The sequence below is a fragment of the Mus pahari genome, chromosome X (assembly GCF_900095145.1).
Source record: "Mus pahari chromosome X, PAHARI_EIJ_v1.1, whole genome shotgun sequence".
In the NCBI taxonomy this organism is placed as follows: Eukaryota; Metazoa; Chordata; class Mammalia; order Rodentia; family Muridae; genus Mus; species Mus pahari.
In genome coordinates this window covers 136,321,143-136,338,767 of record NC_034613.1, presented here as the reverse complement: position 1 = coordinate 136,338,767, position 17,625 = coordinate 136,321,143, and the positions used below count along the sequence as shown (strand labels likewise).

Below are 17,625 nucleotides of genomic sequence, written 5' to 3'. Positions count from 1 at the left end.
AGTGACAAAGTGAATCCTAGTCATCACAGGAGTTTTCAGACTCCTACAATAATCAAGAATTTATTGATGAATTTTGAACTGAAAGCATATGATCACACTGGCATGCAGTAGCTTTCTAATGAAAATATTACGTGAGAGGTCAAAGCCAGGGCCATTAAATCCATGCCAGATGGATGGTGAGGAACCCGAACATTAGCCATGTGGAAGCTGAAAATCCTATTAGTCATAACCCTCTCTTAAAGCATCAATATGTCTTCTACCACTTTGGCTAAATAAAGTTTGTTTTTAACAATAGAAGTGTAGCTTCCACTTAAGAACAATTAAAAATAGACTACATGAAACTGAAGAGGTTGCTCAGTCACTAAAGTCATTGTATAGCCATGGGGCCAGAGTTCAGATCCCTAGCACCTAAAGTCAAGTCTGGTACTGCACACCTATAACCCCAACACAGAGGAGGCATGGAGACAGATTACCTCTTTGGCTTGCTACAGTTAGTTTAGCCTTACCTCTAAAAAATAAGGTGGAGAATAATAAAGGAAGACACCCAAAGTGAACCACTGGCTTCCACAGATGTACACACATGTACATGCATATGCTCACACACAAGTGTACACACATGAACATATAAAGATTACAAGACCTTTAGTTAGTAAGTGGAGGAATGGAACTTAATGCCCAAAGTATCAAATCTATCATATTGTTAAAAGGTATACCATCTAAGTATACAAGATGTGAAAGAGTTAATAAATTTGTACTTGAACTGTTTCTCAGAGTCAATATCTTAAGTTATCATTCCTATTCTCATAACACTAGATTAGAAAAACTGTTTTTTCATTATGTTGATTAGAGTTTTATAGCTGCAGTGCCTATCTTACCTTCCCCCAGGCCCATAGCCCATGTCTCTTCCTGTACAAGAGACTTGAATGCCCCATCATAACCCATTAAGTAGCTGATAAATCATTATTCTTCCCAGCAACATCTGAAGGAAACCTAAAAACCTAAATCCTTTGATACCTGTGAATGGGTCCACTTGTGTTATCACAATTGAGAAGAGCTATCTAATCAATGAATACCTATACAGTCTGATTTCAATTATAAATAACAGCATATACAAAGTTCCCAGGATGAAAGACAGACACCCTATTCATGAGTAGAATTGTTAGTTAGAGATGAAGCTGGAGGGAGAACAAGAGGCCACTTTGATTCCAAGTAGGTTAGCTGGTAGGAAGTTTGGATTTAGCATTAGAAAAGTGATGACTGGTCAAACACATACTCATATACATAGTGTGTTCATTATGTTTTTCATGGAGAGACTTGTGTACACTAGGAAAAGAAAATAGAGAATGAATTTGGGAATTGTTGAAGAATTGACGAAAGGAAGTCAATAAAAACCAAGTAAAAATGATAAGAAAATATTCTTATCAATACACAATAGTGTATTACCTAGGTTTAGAAATTGTTGCCACTTTTCCAAAGAGTATTTATTTGTTGAGGAAGATCAAAAATCTGTTTGAGTAACTCTATTTCTAGAGGCTCATTTTAAAATGAAAGAAATGTTCTTTATGTTATAGTTTCTTCAAAATACAAGGTCAGTACTAGTATGTGACTTAATCGCGTTCATGAGAAAATGATCATCTTCATTTTTCCTGATTCTTGTAAAACATGAATGTTATTGATACAATAGAATATAAGGGGAAGATTAAATATTGAGTATCATAGAACACTATCTCTGCTACGGTATGAATTCTATGCTATCTAAAGGCGTTTGCCTTCTGATTTAAAATGTCTTAATTTAATAGCAGGGTTATATCAGAATTTTAGAGTAATATAATACCATGTAAGTTGTAGTGAATAACTCCACTAAGAAGTAAGTGACTGTGAACTCCAATGTTAGTGTCTTTCACGTATTTTCAACTTGGAAAGAGATCTTTTGCACATGTACTATTATTATAGTCCCAGGGATGGCAACAAGATGAATTTTTCTTACACCATACCTTTTATACTGTAATGCAGAACTTCAGTTCCATTCAGTCCTTGCTTCTTCCCTGCTTGGTTATCTTATTACAGACATCTCACTATGCCCACCTCATCAGCTGAACATGTTTTTCTAATTCCTAACATTATTTTTACTTGTAGGTAAATTAGGTTAATTCTATGTCTGAAAATGCACACGTTGTTAGCTGATCTTAGAAGACACAAAGATAGGCAGTGGTGTATGTATATGTGAAATATACATGTATTAAGAAACCATTATAAAGATAAAGATTAATTGGATTGCCCTGAATCTCATCTTTCATTCTTAGGGGAGAACAAAATGTTTCCATTTTTCCAAAGGGCATTATTTAGTGGGGTAGATCAAGAACCTGCTAGCATACCTTTTAAGAAAGAAATTAGAGCCAGACACTGGTGGTGCATGCCTTTAATCCCAATACTTGGGAGGCAGAGGCAGGCATATTTCTGAGTTGAAGGCCAGCCTGGTCTACAGAGTGAGTTCCAGGACAGTCAGGACTACACAGAGAAACCCTGTCTAGAACCACCCCCCCACACACAAAAAAAGAAATCAGAGTATAAACTTTTGCTTAATACAATATGCAAATAACATCCTCCTTCATTATAAGTGAAACTAATTAATTGACTTGATTAATTAATCAATTAAAATCTATATGCATATATACCATAATGGGTAAAAATCTGATTATGTATCCATGTACCATGCTGGTATACTTTCATAATGTAATTTGAAATATAGTTTTTTAAAACAGATTTTGAGTAGGTGTTAAAAAATCTGTTAACTCCTTTCCTAACATCCCAACATTTCTGTAATCCATCCTATTTTTTAAGATGTACGTGTAAACATTTAGCTGTTATATTGTTCCTAATAAGTAGATTTAGCCATTCTGATAAATTTTGTGAGGAAATATTTTATAAAGCTAAAAGGTCAGTGTACAGTTGTTAAAAGTACTTTTTCCTTCTTTCTTTCTAACAAGCAATTAACCTGAAAAGGGCACTATACAAATCACTTTATAAGTATTAATAGTTCATCCCCAGTAACCTATGAAGAATGTACTAGTATTAAACTCATTTTACAGACTAAGAAGCCAAGGCAGAAATATCTAAAAGTAGTTCCATGATGGAACTGAGTTTTTTAGTTTATTCTTCTCTCATATATTATATCCCAACCAGTTTCCCCTCCCTCCTCTCCTCCCTTACTTCCTTTCTCCCCTAGATCCACTCCTCCTCTATTTCCCCTCAGAAACTAGCAGACCTCCCAGGATATCAACCAATACAGTTATAATACAACTATGCCCATATCCTCACATGAAGGCTGGACAAGGTAGGAGGTAAAGGGTCCCAACCTCAAGCCAAAGAGTCAGATACAACCCTCATTCCTAATGTTAGGAGTCCCACAAGAACACCAAGCTACACAACAATAACATATATGCAGAGGACCAAGTTTAGATCCACATACGCTCTGTGATTGCCACTTCAGTGAGCCCCTATGAGCCCTGCTTGGTTGATTATGGAAGCCATGTTCCTGTATGTAGTGTTCTTGACCCCTCTAGCTCCTACAACCCTTTCTCGCCATTTTCCTTGGAATTCTCTGAACTCCACCTAGTGTTTGGCTGTAGGTCTTTGTATCTGCTCCTATCAGTTGCTGGATGAAGCCCCTCTAATGACGATTGGGCTAGGCAGCGATTGATGAGTGTAGCAAAATATCATTAGAAATTATTTCATTGACTCTATTTTTCTTTTTAGCCAGTTGTATTTGGATCTATCCTAGGTTGGGCTGTCCAGCCTTTGGTCTAGACAGTGTCAGGCGGGAGCTCCCTCTTGTGGGTGGGCCTCAAGTTGGACCATTATTGGTTGGCCACTCCCACAAGTTCTAGACCACCATTACTCCAGCACGTCTTGCAGACAGGACAAACTGTAGGTTGAAGGTTTCTGTGGCTGGATTGGTATCCCAGGAACTGAGGTTTGAACATCAGTGTTTTAACTCTTCATCAGCATTTTAACAACTCTTCAAAACTAGCGTAACTTTAGCAGAAAGTTAACTATTCTAGTAGTGTTATCTGTTATCTAGTACCCGTGCAAATGAGTTACCTATAAGTACCCCTATGTACACATTTTATGTACACAAACTGATATATTTATAACTGGACTGGACAGAATAGAGAATAAAAATACTTTATGAATTTAAAGATTCACAAATTCTAACTTAGATATAGTTCAGACTTCCATTTCTTTCCAAGAAATCACAACCTTCACCCCACTATAAAACAAAACAAAAAACTGGAAAAAAAATTACATTAACTCGCATGCTTGAAATCCTAAAGGAAGCGAAGGCTAGAGACCTCCAAACTTGAAGTACAGTGTAGTAGTATATTCTCAGTATTTTTTCCTGCCTATTGCATAAACTGGCTCTGGTTTTGGAAACCTGGCCTGTAATATAGTGTTCCAGTCTGCTTCTCTGTAACTATGATAAAACATTGATCAAAAGTAACTTGGGAAGAAGGCTGTCAGCTTACAAGGTATAGGCCATCATCAAGGGAAGTCAAAACAAGAAGTATAGAATAGATGATAGAGGAATATTGCTTACTGGCTTGCTTCTTTTGGTTTGCAGTCTAGGCCTACCTACCTAAGGATAATACTTTTCAGAATGAGTTTAGCCCTCCTACATCAATTAGCAATTAAGAAAATACCTATTACACATGGCCACAGTCCAAACTGATGGGGGCAGTTCTATTAAGGTTTTCTTTGCCTGGGTGATTTGTGTCAAGTTGAAAGTTGACTCTGTGACACCTGTAAAGCATAATAGGAACAAACATAATATGGCTCAAAATAAAGCCTTCTCTTTAACCAGTGGGGCAGAAAAGAGGTAGTCCAATATGGCACAAACCCTTTCAACAATGCCTGTCTATTTTAACAGAAAAAAACAAGCATGAAAAGTCATTCTTTCCTCCTTTACCACATGCAGAAAAATTGCTTATTTACAAAGAATACATAACAATATTGCATTTAAATATACCAAATAATTGAGATCCAAAATAGAAGAATTAATTAGGGAAGGCTGAAAGACGCTGAGGTGAAGAGTGATCCTGTATGAGGACCAGCAGTATAAATTAATCTGGACCCCTGAGATCTCTCAAACATTGGACCACCAAATGGACAGCTGATATGAGGCCCCCAACACACATACAGTAGAGGACTTCCAGGTCTGTGTTCAGTCAGAGATGATGCACCTAACCCTCAAGAGACTGGAGGCCTCAGGGAGTTTAGCAGTCAGATGGGGCAGAGGGTGGGGGCATCCATGTGGAGACATGGTGGGGTGGGGAGGAGGTGTGGGATGTGGAACAGTCAGAGAGTGGATAGGGAGGGCTGGGGAATGGAATATGGAGTGTAAAAAAAATAAATTAAAAATAAAATTAAATTAAAAAAAAAAAAAGAAAATAGACCAAGTGCTAGGATTGCAGGTATGTAGCAATAACCTGGCCTGATAGAAGAATGTATTGCTATAATTTTTCCTCTAAGCATATGCTGTTTTTATTTCCATTCAGTTTAATTTTCCTGAGACTCACTTTCTAGATAAGAAAGGTTTATTCAGAAGTATGCTGTTTAATTTCCAAGTAGTTGGATATTTACTTATTTCCTTTTGATACTGATTTCTCTTTTTATTTATTTTTAAGTTCAACAGTGTATACTTTATATTATTTCTTTTCTTTTAAAATTAACATTTGCTTTATTGCCCAAGATAGGATCTTATCCTGATGAATGTCCCATATAAAATTAGTTTTCTTGATCTGGAGTTTCTTTCTTAATAGAAATATGTTTTTAGCGGAGGGGAAACCAGGAAGGGGGATAACATTTGCAGTGTAAATAAATTAAAATAACCAATAAATAAGAATATGTTTTTAAAGAAAACAAAGGAGCAAACATTTTAAGTTTTCAAAATCACCATCTGTAATTCGTTCATTGAGAGAGATGCCATATTTTTGTTTTATCACACCAACACCGTAAAGTAAGACTAAAAAAGAGTTGGGCAGGATAGATTAAGAGTACTTCCTTTTATATCTAACTTATTTCCTTGTCTTTTGATCCAAGGTATCAAATCACTTGGTGTCCTCCCCCAAATTTGGGGGGCACAAAACACTGGCAAACCTTTCCTGATTTCTTTGATATCTGTATGTCAGCTGTTTCTGTTGTTAACAAAAGCATTAAGAACAGTAGCTGCCCTAGTTCTGCTTTGTACCTTTTAAAGACTTTCTGCTTCTGTTTCAGTACAAAATACATGTTAATTGTACATATCAGTCAGATACCCCAAAATAACTGTACCTAATATGGCTGGTGTTATTTCCATATATAGTGGAGCTTAAACAGTTTTTAAGAACCATCTAGCATTTGGTATTGAAACAGGTATATATAAATCCTAAATCACCAGTAATTAAATTTATATGGAGACTAATTAGCTCCTATTTACATTCAGTTATAAATGACATTCAAATAAAGTTAATAGTCTATGAAATATTCCAAGAGACTCTGACTCAAATTCCTGAGCTTGCACATAAAAAAATTAAAATCAGAAGAGTTTAATGATGTAACCATAGTCATAGAGCAGAAATAGTAACTACAATATGGAGAATTAGAAGTCAGATGTCCTGGTTCCTTCTATAGTATTGTTCCACTGGAGCTGTGCATTACATTACTAATGAAAAATAAATATTCTAAGTGTATCACATCAGCTGTTATATTGAAATTAGACTAAACGGACCAAGGACAAAAGTTGAAGTAGGAAAATAAGATAGGATAGGGTCAATTCAAGTGAGAAATGAGAGTAGCTTAAGACTACATGTTAAAGTAAAAGGCATGAACAGAATTGAGCTGTGAATATGTTTTGAAGATAAGTTGTACTGACAGATTATCTGTGAAATGTTGTAACTTAATTCCCTGCACACTCAGGTGCCCAGTAACTATTTGATACATGTTTTTAACAGGTACTGTGTGAGAAGCGGAGGATTCATTAGTGACCAAAGCAAATGGTCTCTGCCTTAATAAACAACAGTACTATATCATAAGACACTGAACCAAGTCATTTCAGTGATTTTTTTTAACTAATTAGGAATGGCACTAGTGAAAAGATTGCATAATGGTGAATGAACTCCAAGAGATTTCTCCAGCATGAAGAACTAGTACAAATGCAGGCTCTTGTTTGGATCTATGATTCCTCATTCCTGTATTGGCATGAGGTTTTTAAACTGCAGATTTCATTTAACACAATTAATAGGTTTAAGATCAAGTGTGACTACAGTATCATGTCTACTTTGGCTGAGTTTTAGGACCTTTCATACCTTAAGTTCTGTCTCATTTACAAAAATGAGATGTTAACATGACCTTTTGTATCATGATAGAAGTGTAAATCATCCTTTCTGGCCCACAGAGCAATGTAACTTTCTAAATAAATTGATGAAGCATAAACTTGGATATAGGTGTTACTGATTTAAATTATCTCCACTAACATGAAATTATTCCCTTTTCCAATTTGTAAAACCCTTTTCTTTCCACATAACAGTGAACTTGTATCATGTATCAGAATGCCATCATAGATGAATGCCTTGTATCATTTTCTGACATTTGTGACAATTTTCTTCTCCTTTAAATAGACTGCTTACTTTCAAGGCAGTGTGGTACTTCGGAGCACAGAGTTGACAGACATAGAATTGAATTTGACTCTGCCCTTTCTTTTGTAATCCTGAAGAAGCAGTCTACGCATTCTGTCTCCGTTTTCTCTTCCTTACTACACTGTCAATGATAGCTTCTTTACAATTGGTTGTTGTTGGTGGTGGTGGTTTGGTTTAGTTCTGTTAAGAATGAAAATTGATAACTTACAGAAAGTTTCCAATATGGTGCCTAACACAGAATAATCCCACAGTAGATAAATAGCTATTATAATCACAAAATAATGATTTCTATTTTCCAAGGGGGTAATTCTTATTAGTATTAATCGTTCCTCCTCTCCCTACCTACAACTATAATAAGTAAAAAAATTTTTTTTTCGATGGTAGGCTATTGCATAAGATTCAGTCATGTTCTTTCCTATGTAAGGTAGAAAACAAGTCATTCTTCTTAGGAACCATTTACTTTGCCTAATCTAAGTACTTTAAAGGGCATGAAGACTTAGCTCAACTGTCACTTCATTCTTATCTGATTCCTCATTGATAATGTTTTCAAAGCACAGATTTTGAGTCAAGATTAATGACTCAAATAAAATTAGTTTTTATTAAGTAAAAACTCTAGTTAGATTCATAAGCAGCCAAGAGAACTTTAGCCTGCTGAACTGAAGCATCTGTTAATGTAGTGCTATAGCTTACACTCCCTGTGTTTCAACTCCTCTATTTCATGTATTACATCAGTGAGCTTATCACCACCAGCAACAAACCAGTTAAGTTCTATGCAATTTCTTCTAGATTTTTGATGTAGTACTTAGTACTTTTAGCTCTTACTCCACTTACTCATACTCTTTTACTGCCAAAATATAATAATTAGTAAGAAAGAAAGTCTTATTTTCTAAAATATTTAAGACTTCAAATAATTTTGTTTATTTGTTTATTTGAAAAACTGAATAGTAGAAGTAGCTGTCATTTATCCCAAGTACTTCAAATTGCTAAGCACCTTCTTTTCTTATGTAAACGAAGGATGGTGTTGGCTTGGCTAGTCACTGAAGAAATCTTGGAACTTTGTGGAAAATTACAGTGAAAGAAATTTGCTATATTGCAACAAGAGAGTATTTTGATTGCAAATTTTTCCATAAGTGCAGTAATTTGCAACTTGAGAAGAATTTAATAGTAGCTGAGCTTTCAAAATGCAATACAGAAACTGTCATTTTCTTCTACAATTAAAATAAGTACTTCTGAAATTTTCAGGATAAGAATGACCCAAATTACCACCCCCCACTTCTTCATCCAAAAGACGGGAGAATGGAGTTTGAAGAGAACATCTGTGGGCAAATGAAAAACAAACGGTCTTTTCAGGCAAATTCTGAAAAGGGATCTTTTATAGCCAAACAGAATCCTATTGCATGCATCACCATGGTTAAGAAGAGGATCAACAGTACTTTCATAATGGCTTTTTATTTTAGCACATTCTATTTTTTTGGATAGGATTACAATTCAACACATCTATTCATAATTCATCATGTAATTATTTGCATAAATATCTTTTAACACAGATTTAATGTACTTTGGTCAACCACATCTTGAATCTAATCTGTTAAATTCACTAAGATATTCTCAGTGCAACTAATGCTAAAGAAGACATATGTTCCCAGAGGAAAGGTCTACTAAAGAACATAAATTTCAGGGATATACTGGACACAAGAGAATTTGTGTGTTGTCTATCCACCACCCAACAATTTTTAGGTTAAAATAATTAACTAGTTAAGATTGTATTATGGGCTCTTTGCTAATATTTGCTCAGTTTCTCTTTATTAGGCCCAAAATGTTAATAGGCAGAGGACAAAACAGTGTATAAAACAGAGTTTTTCTTCTTTATTAGAGTGCATATTTGGAAGGGAGTCTATGCAATAAACATGAAGTATAAGCTTATTCATTATTAAATGCAAAGAAGAAAAACAGTATTGACTGTATGAGGAGTAACAATTTTATATAAAGAATGCTGGGGTTTAATTTAAAAGTAAACATCTACTTGATGACTTAAAGGGGGTCTAGGGTAAGCAGTGATAGTGTCTGGGTAAAGGAACATCGAGGTAGTAACAAGAGTAAAAACTGTGAGACAGACCTGCACTTGAGCTTGATCTGGAATCAGCCACTGTGACTGGAATAAATTTAACAAGGAGGGCAGAAAATGGTAAAAGTCATAAGGGACCAGACTGTGTATGGCCTTCAAGATCATGAAAAGACATGAATGTATATTCACAGTGAGAAACCACTGATAACAGAAGTAGTAAAGCCGTGTGCGTGTGCTCACACGTGTGGGTGTGGGTGTAACATTTACTCTTATAAAACTTGTTGATGGCTTGGCCATGGGCTGTAAAACAAAGAACAAAAGAAGAGTTAAACTTGACTCCAGGATTTTATACCTAAGCCAGTAGGAAGGAAAAATGAATAGCCATTTACTTGAACATAGAGGAGTGAGTAGCACATTTGATGGTTGAATGCTAGGACATCAGTGTAGTCCAAATCCATATTAAATCAACTGAAATAGGCAGCCTATGCATCTCCATTGAGATGTCCTGGTTAGTGATATAAACTGAAAAGTTGTTTAAAATCAGAGTATGTAGAACATTCTTTAAAAACAAAAGGGACTTTTATGCTGTAAAAACATGTTTTGGGAGGCTAGAGAGATAGCTCAGCTGTTAAGAACACTGACTGTTCATCCAAAGTTCCTGAGTTCAAATCCCAGTAACCACATGGTGGCTTACAACCATCTGTAATGACATCTGACACCCTCTACTGGTGTGTCTGAAGACACCTACAGTGTACTTACATATAAATAATAACTAAATATTTTTTTAAACATGTTTTCATGCTCAGTGTGAAAAGAGAAGGTAGAAGCCACGCCTGTCGGGGGGATTTCTGAATCTCCTTGTCTTTCTTCCAAATGTGATTATTTTTAATAAATCTCCCTTTCCTGCCTTTCATGATTTGGCTTGTTGAGGACCCTGGTACTGTTTGTGGTACTGTTTATGACCCCTTACTTCTGGTAATAATGTCAACTATGGCAGGAAAAATATGTATATTTTGCAATGTCTGCTGTTCATAGCAATTTGACCCTGGAGAGAAAGGAGAGATAAATGTTGCTACCTGCTACTGGAGTCTATTTACTCTGAGAATTTTTTTTCATTTGGGATGATAATATAATTACATCACTTCTCCCTTACCCTTCCTCCCTCAGAGCCCTCCCATATACTCCTCTGCCCTCTTTCAAATTTATGGCCTCTTTTTTCCATTAATTGCTGGTGTGTGTGTGTGTGTGTGTGTGTGTGTGTGTGTGTGTGTGTGTGTGTGTGTAACCTGCTCTATAGTGTTACTTGTATATATGCCTTCAAGGATGACCATTTGGTATCGGATGACCAGTTGGTGTGCTCTTCCCTAGAGAAGACTTTCTCCTGCTCCCAGCATTCCTCAGGTTCCTATAGTTATTTGTATAGGGTTGATGATTCATGGGCTTTCCCCATCCACCTTTGAATGTCTGTTGGTTTTTATCTTTACTTTGTTTGCAGAAAAAAACAAGTATTTGGACTTTGTCTTGGTTTCTTCAAAAACTTGATAAGTTTCTCCCCAGTTGGTACACCTTAAGTTTTGTTTTTCAGTTTGTTTGTTTGTTGTTGTTGTTGTTTTTGTTGTTGAGGAATTTGGGGTTCTGTTGAACAGTTACCATTTGATAACCAGCTTAGTTTTGGGGGGTGCTTTTGTTAAGCTCTTTGGGCTATTATTGCTTGATGTGCTTGTTTTTAATTTATTGATATTATATGTATGGGTGTTTTCTTTTTTCTGCATGCATATATGTACACTGTCTTCCTTTTTTGTACCCTTAGAAGTCAGAAGAGAATGTCAGACTCCTGAGAACTGTAGTTATTGATGGTTATGAGCCATCAGGTGGGTGCTACAAATCGAACCCAGGCCCTCCACATAAATAGAACAAGCACTCTTTCCATGAGGCATCTCTCCAGCCTCAAAGGGAATTATAATTAAGAAACACTTACGTAGTGACCACTGTGAAAGAAAGCTCTTTAAGAGGCATTAGAGGTGAGGAAAGTTTACTCTGATGTTTCCACAGTGAAGGCATGGTTAGATCTACTTTGGCTTCAGTTTTCTTTCTTTAAGCAGAGACATATCTATTTTAATCCTCATCATCAGGATCTATCAGTTCAAGGAGGCAACTTGATTTATTCAAGCTATGGAGTCTAGCTTTCTAGTTACTAGTTATCTTCAATGAACAAGCCTATAATATAATAATCCCATTTGTTGGCCAGGCCTTGCTGATATGGAAGGTTTTTTAAAAGCAATTTTTAAAATCTATTGAACTATATGGGCTAGTTCCCATGTGACAGGAAAGTTTGGGAACTCTTATTGAGCCATTGGTTTCTGTTGAATCATTTGAGATAAAGAAACAATGAAACCATGAGTTATGTAACCATAAAAATATTCTTTACTACTTTGGTACACTGTATAGACAGCTGTAACATAGAATTGTCTCTAATATAGCAGTGGGGCAAAAACCACAATCTGCCCCCTGGAACTTCTGAAATTAGCTAAGTAAGAAATTTCTGAACATTTTATTCTTGTAGTTCCTTTCCTAAATCATTATGTGCTAGTAACTGTTATGATTGGCAGACCTATTTAAAATGTATATGAATGTGTTTGTGATTTGTTCTTAATAAGAACAAATAGTTCTGTGAGTGTTTTCTGAAGCTAACTAAAATGTAAGGATTTACATATAATTTGAATTTGAGACAAAAAGGAACTGCTTTTACTGGGCTTTACCTCTGGCAGGTTTACCTTAGATACTTATTAGCTTACTTTTTGATTATGTAAGTATGTTGCTTTTAAATGTTAATTTTAGAAACTGAGACTTGGGGAAATTCAACTACAAGATTTAAGAGAAATACAAAAGATAATAAAAATATTGTTCTCATTTGCCATGAGACTTCTGGAAAGTCTCAGAAAATGTCTAAGCGTGACTCAGAAGGAAGGTTGAAGATCACTAAATGAGAAAGGCAAAGCAGGCAGCTTCAGGAATAGAGGTCTGTGCAAAACTACATGCAGAAGTGGGGGTCTCCAGGCTAAATAAAGATGTCCAGTATTAGGATTGATATGCTTAGGATTTTAGTTAGTATCTGAAGAAGTAATAGAGAGAAAAAAGAAATGTTAGCTTGAAATTGTATGTCAGACAAATGAGCATGCTTAGCAGTAAACGTCTATAGATATCTGCATTGCTTATGGGAAAGGGAGGGGGCTGTAATACTATACTCTTTGGAAGGGATTGGAATGTCATATATCCACCTAGGACCAGTGATAGAACTCTATGTCTGATCTCTAGCACCATAATAAACTAATGAATAAAGTAAGTGAATGTAAAAGATATAACACACTAAATAACCCAATTCTTATAAGCTGTTATTAATGTAGATAGCTTCTGAAAAAAAACAGGCATCTCCAATCTTTGTCATGTTTTAAAATAATGAACTATAAAACTGTAATGATTGCTTGAGAATACAAAAGGAAGAAGCTATATCAGTAAGTAATTTCATGGCAAACAATATATGTAAAATAATTATGTGTAAATTAAGTATACTTAAACACTAGCCAGAATTACCCATACAACATAATGAAGTTTGACTTTGATGCTCTCAGAAACTAATTGTGAATTTGTATAGCTATGATTTCTATAATATATATATATATATATGTATATATAATGTAAGTGTATATACACATGTGTGTTTATATGAATATAACACAAAGAGATATTTATGGTACTTTGAAACTTGGGTGTTTATTATTTCTAGATTACACTGTTATCTTTATATGTACTAGATATTTATAACTCAAACAGGAACAAAATGTTTTATATAAATATACTATTTGAGGAGGAAATACATTAAATAGTGATATGAATTTATTCTACAACTAAATCAGAAAATTTTATATAAAGAAAATCTATTTGACCATTATATGTTTGTGTAGAAAAAGAAAAATCTGTTACTCCAAAGAAGGTTCACTTCAAAGAATTGTCTGTGACTTTAAAACTCACATGCAATTACTAATCTCTCTTGATTAGCTAATCATAATTCATCTTATTATACCAGTGAACAGTGTATATGAATATATTATCTTAGTAGAACCAGTGATTTATAGTCACTATTTGAAAAGTTAGGTCACTACAGCTCTGGCTTTTTCTCAAGACACAGTAAACAGCTAAATACATATAGATATAGAGAATAATGCAAAAGAACAATTATAATAATATCCCATGGAAACTGGGTAGGACAGAAATAAAGGATAATTGGGTGGTATGGTCAATGATTTAGATGACATAACATTTTTTCATTGATAGGACAGTGGTATTAGGCTTTATAACCCATAAATACTACAGGCAATGGCAAGATAACAAACATAGTTGTAGGGGTAGGTAATTGAGGAGTAGGAAAGTACATATGTTCAAAAGAAGAGATGAGATGAGGTGCTGATGTTGTCGACATGAAGATTAATCAGTAGTACTGGCATAAGTAGGTGTGACATTATGATATTGATCCAAGTGTTTATATATTTATATACAGAAAAAAGAAAGAACCATTTGCCTTCTAGTTCATCAGATTGTGTGAGAATACAATGAGATGTTGTATTAGAAAGCACAATAAATCTCTCAAATTGAACAGTTGTGTATGTTGGGGGGGGTAAGGACACTTAGTTTCACAATGTGTCTTATTCTAGAATCTGCAAACAAAATTAGGACACAGATAGGCCCTCTCCTGCTTCAAGGGAGATGGGAAAATAAAGTAATGTGATTATATCCATTTATTTTGAAATATTAATGGGAAAATTACTTCTCTAACCTGGGCTTAGAGTCATTGGTGTAGCCCTGTGAGTTTTCTGTATCAGACTCTGCACATACTAACCTTTCCTGTCTTTAATTTCAGACATTTCAGCAGTCCTCTCTGCAGCACAAATCAAAGAAGAAAAACAAAGGTAATAAAAGAAAATGAACCTTTAAACCTGCTTTTGTACAGTAATATTCCCCAGCACATTTCATTAATCCTCTCATTGTCTTGAAGTCAATGTGGTTTTAGATCAGTTACCATGCAGTTATCTTTGATAACAGATGGCCTCAAAAAGTCTTGAGATGAGGATTACATAATCAGAAATGATACTTTTATGAATAATAAGTATCTGACTTGCTTTCAGGATCTACAGATTAATCTTTAATTTTATGTGTTTTCCAAAATGTATAACATATTTCCACTCACTCTCTTTAGGAGCTATAGCAGGCAAGAGCAAAAGAAGAATTTCTTGCAAGGATCTTGGCCGTGGTGACTGTGAGGGATGGCTTTGGAAAAAGAAAGATGCAAAAAGCTATTTTTCACAGAAGTGGAAGAAGTACTGGTTTGTCCTAAAGGATGCATCCCTATACTGGTATATTAATGAAGAGGTAAGACAGAGCAATTGGTGCTCTCATCCATCTCTAACAAAAGTCTCAACACCTGAGTCATTTGTTTTAAATCATATCACCCTCAAGCCAATGCAGAATCTATCTTCAGAGTTCTGTAAAGAACAGGTGCACTATTTTTCTAATGTAGCAACATATCTGAGGCACACTTAAAATATAGTGAAGTTATCTGTTTCTAAAAATACCAAATAACTAATGTAGTAATTTAAAGAAATCATATAGATTAAAAAAAAAATCTTGCTTAAAGTTTTATAGGGTTTTTCTGTTCCTGTTTTGGAGGAGGAGACAACTTAGCAACTTAAGTAATTCAATATTGTTTCAATTTTTTTCAGTTTCTCTTGAAGAAAAAAATAACTAGTAGAATAATTTTGAAAATTTTAAGTATCCATTACTTTTGGCCAGCTTGAGGGAAGGGGCATATTTAGTGAATTTTAATTGTTCTTATGACATTTCTAGGGTTTTACTTTTTGGTACAACCTATTTGCATCTAGACTAATCATCCCAATCAGAATCATGTTTCACCAAACGTGCCGATGTATAATGAATTCATTGATTTTTTTTTCCCCTGACACTGCTTTGACTTGTTTGTTACACCGATTACTTCACTATATTTGACTTTTTTAAACAATAATTTGGCTGTTAGCATATATGTATATATATATATATATACATATATATATAATTGGTTTGTAGATTTTATACAAATAGTATCCTAAGACATTGATCAGTTTGCATTTGAAGAGTAATTGCTAAAAGTTACTGTCATTATTAGATGTTCGGTTATAACATACATTATCTAGGGAATTTCATGTTCCCTGAACAAGCTATTATGCTGCTATCTTATATCATGAATACAGAGTAGACTGAGGGATTATACTACTTGAGTGACTGTGCTTATAGCTTCCTCTCCAAAATGAAAGTAATGATGCATATCTTACTAAGCTTTCTTAGACATGAATCAAATACTGTTACACAACTTAGAACAATGTTTTACAACATGCTTAGTGTTTACTTTTCATTAGTACAAGGCTTTTTTAGAAGATCCTAAATTAATAATTTTCTATATATGTCAATATACTTAGTTATTTTGTTTTGATATTTTGTGGCAGTCATATAGTTAAATAAAATAAAATAAAATCTTTTTCACTAAGTATATCCTGTCTAGTTATAGTAAACAAATATAAAAACATTTTTGTTTGATAGATATACTAAAATTTTATGTGCTAATCATGGAGTATTAAGATGCAGTATCTCAATTCAATTATAGAACTCTATATGTACACTAATTTATATTCCGGCTTTCAAACTATAAGAGATGAAAATCTTTTGTCTGTTTTATTAAATAGTGCCTATATTTTAGTCTTGGGCAAGTTGTTGTTATTGTTGCCCATGTACAATATATATTTCCAGGAAAGCCTTCTTGTTATTTTAGAGGAAATATAGTATTTCCTGCTCCATCATTATGAAAAGATAATACTCCACAAATATTTTAGATTGGAACTGAGGATGACAGGAGTACCATAAGGTGGAATTCAGAATGAAGTTTCACACTGAAAAACATTCAAGGAAAATGTAGAGTGCTTCTGTATCTAGCATACAAATTCCACTTGCTATCTAAAGCTCAAAATTATAAGTTTTGCATAGCTCATTAATAATAGAAATAACACAGATGCACAAAATACAAACATACATAATACATACATACATACATACATACATACATACACACACACACATACACATGCACACATACACAGAGAGATGAGAGTAGTACTTTTCTTCAGAATAGTGAGAGGGGGAGTAAACTTTTTCTCCATTGTCTTTTTTTGTTTTTATTTTGGTCTGACTAAAAGTCAAGTAGAAAGGTATTCAGTAAAGATGTATTGTATGTCCATGGTCTGGGTGGGCTTCTTGTAAGACCATGATGGCGTCTATGAATCATACAGCAACTGAGGTCCCTTTTGATGTTGGTGGCCTAGGCTGCCACCAGAGACCATGAGGTCCATGGCATGTGCTGATACTGGAGGTCATGTGGATGTTTGTAGTCCATGCAGTCACCAGAAACCCTGTGGAAGTCCATGATCCATGCTCCCAGTGACTGTAAAGGGCAAGGGATCTTCCTTTGCAGTGGTATTAATGATTGCAGATTCAGAGTTGATAAAGAGTCATAGAAGGCTTCTGTGACAACCCCTACCTCTATTTCCACCCCCCCCAAAAAAAGTAACCTAGATGAGAAGCCATCAAAGATACTCTTTTAAATTGCCACAAGTATGCTGAAATGTTGCTCTTCACAGTTGGTGGCTTCCAGTAGGGGTAGAGGTGGGGAAGGAAGCACTGGCTTTTAAGGCCACTGAGAGTTTGATCATGCTCCAGTGACTATATAGACAAAAATTGAACTTGCTGCTGCTGCTGTTCCTCCTCCTCCTCCTCCTCCTCCTCCTCCTC

General features: G+C 34.9%; 1 protein-coding gene across 7 annotated transcripts in view; it reads left to right on the top strand.

Annotated features, from left to right (window-relative positions):
• The window catches only part of Cnksr2 (connector enhancer of kinase suppressor of Ras 2), a 230,361-nt gene that overhangs the window by 158,215 nt on the left and 54,521 nt on the right, over positions 1 to 17,625 (top strand). For all 7 annotated transcript variants that reach the window (XM_021187764.2, XM_021187765.2, XM_021187763.2 and 4 more), the window contains 2 exons: positions 14,654 to 14,702; positions 14,990 to 15,162. In XM_021187764.2, coding sequence (XP_021043423.1) covers positions 14,654 to 14,702; positions 14,990 to 15,162 — 222 coding nt within the window. The remainder of the gene's footprint in view (positions 1 to 14,653; positions 14,703 to 14,989; positions 15,163 to 17,625) is intronic.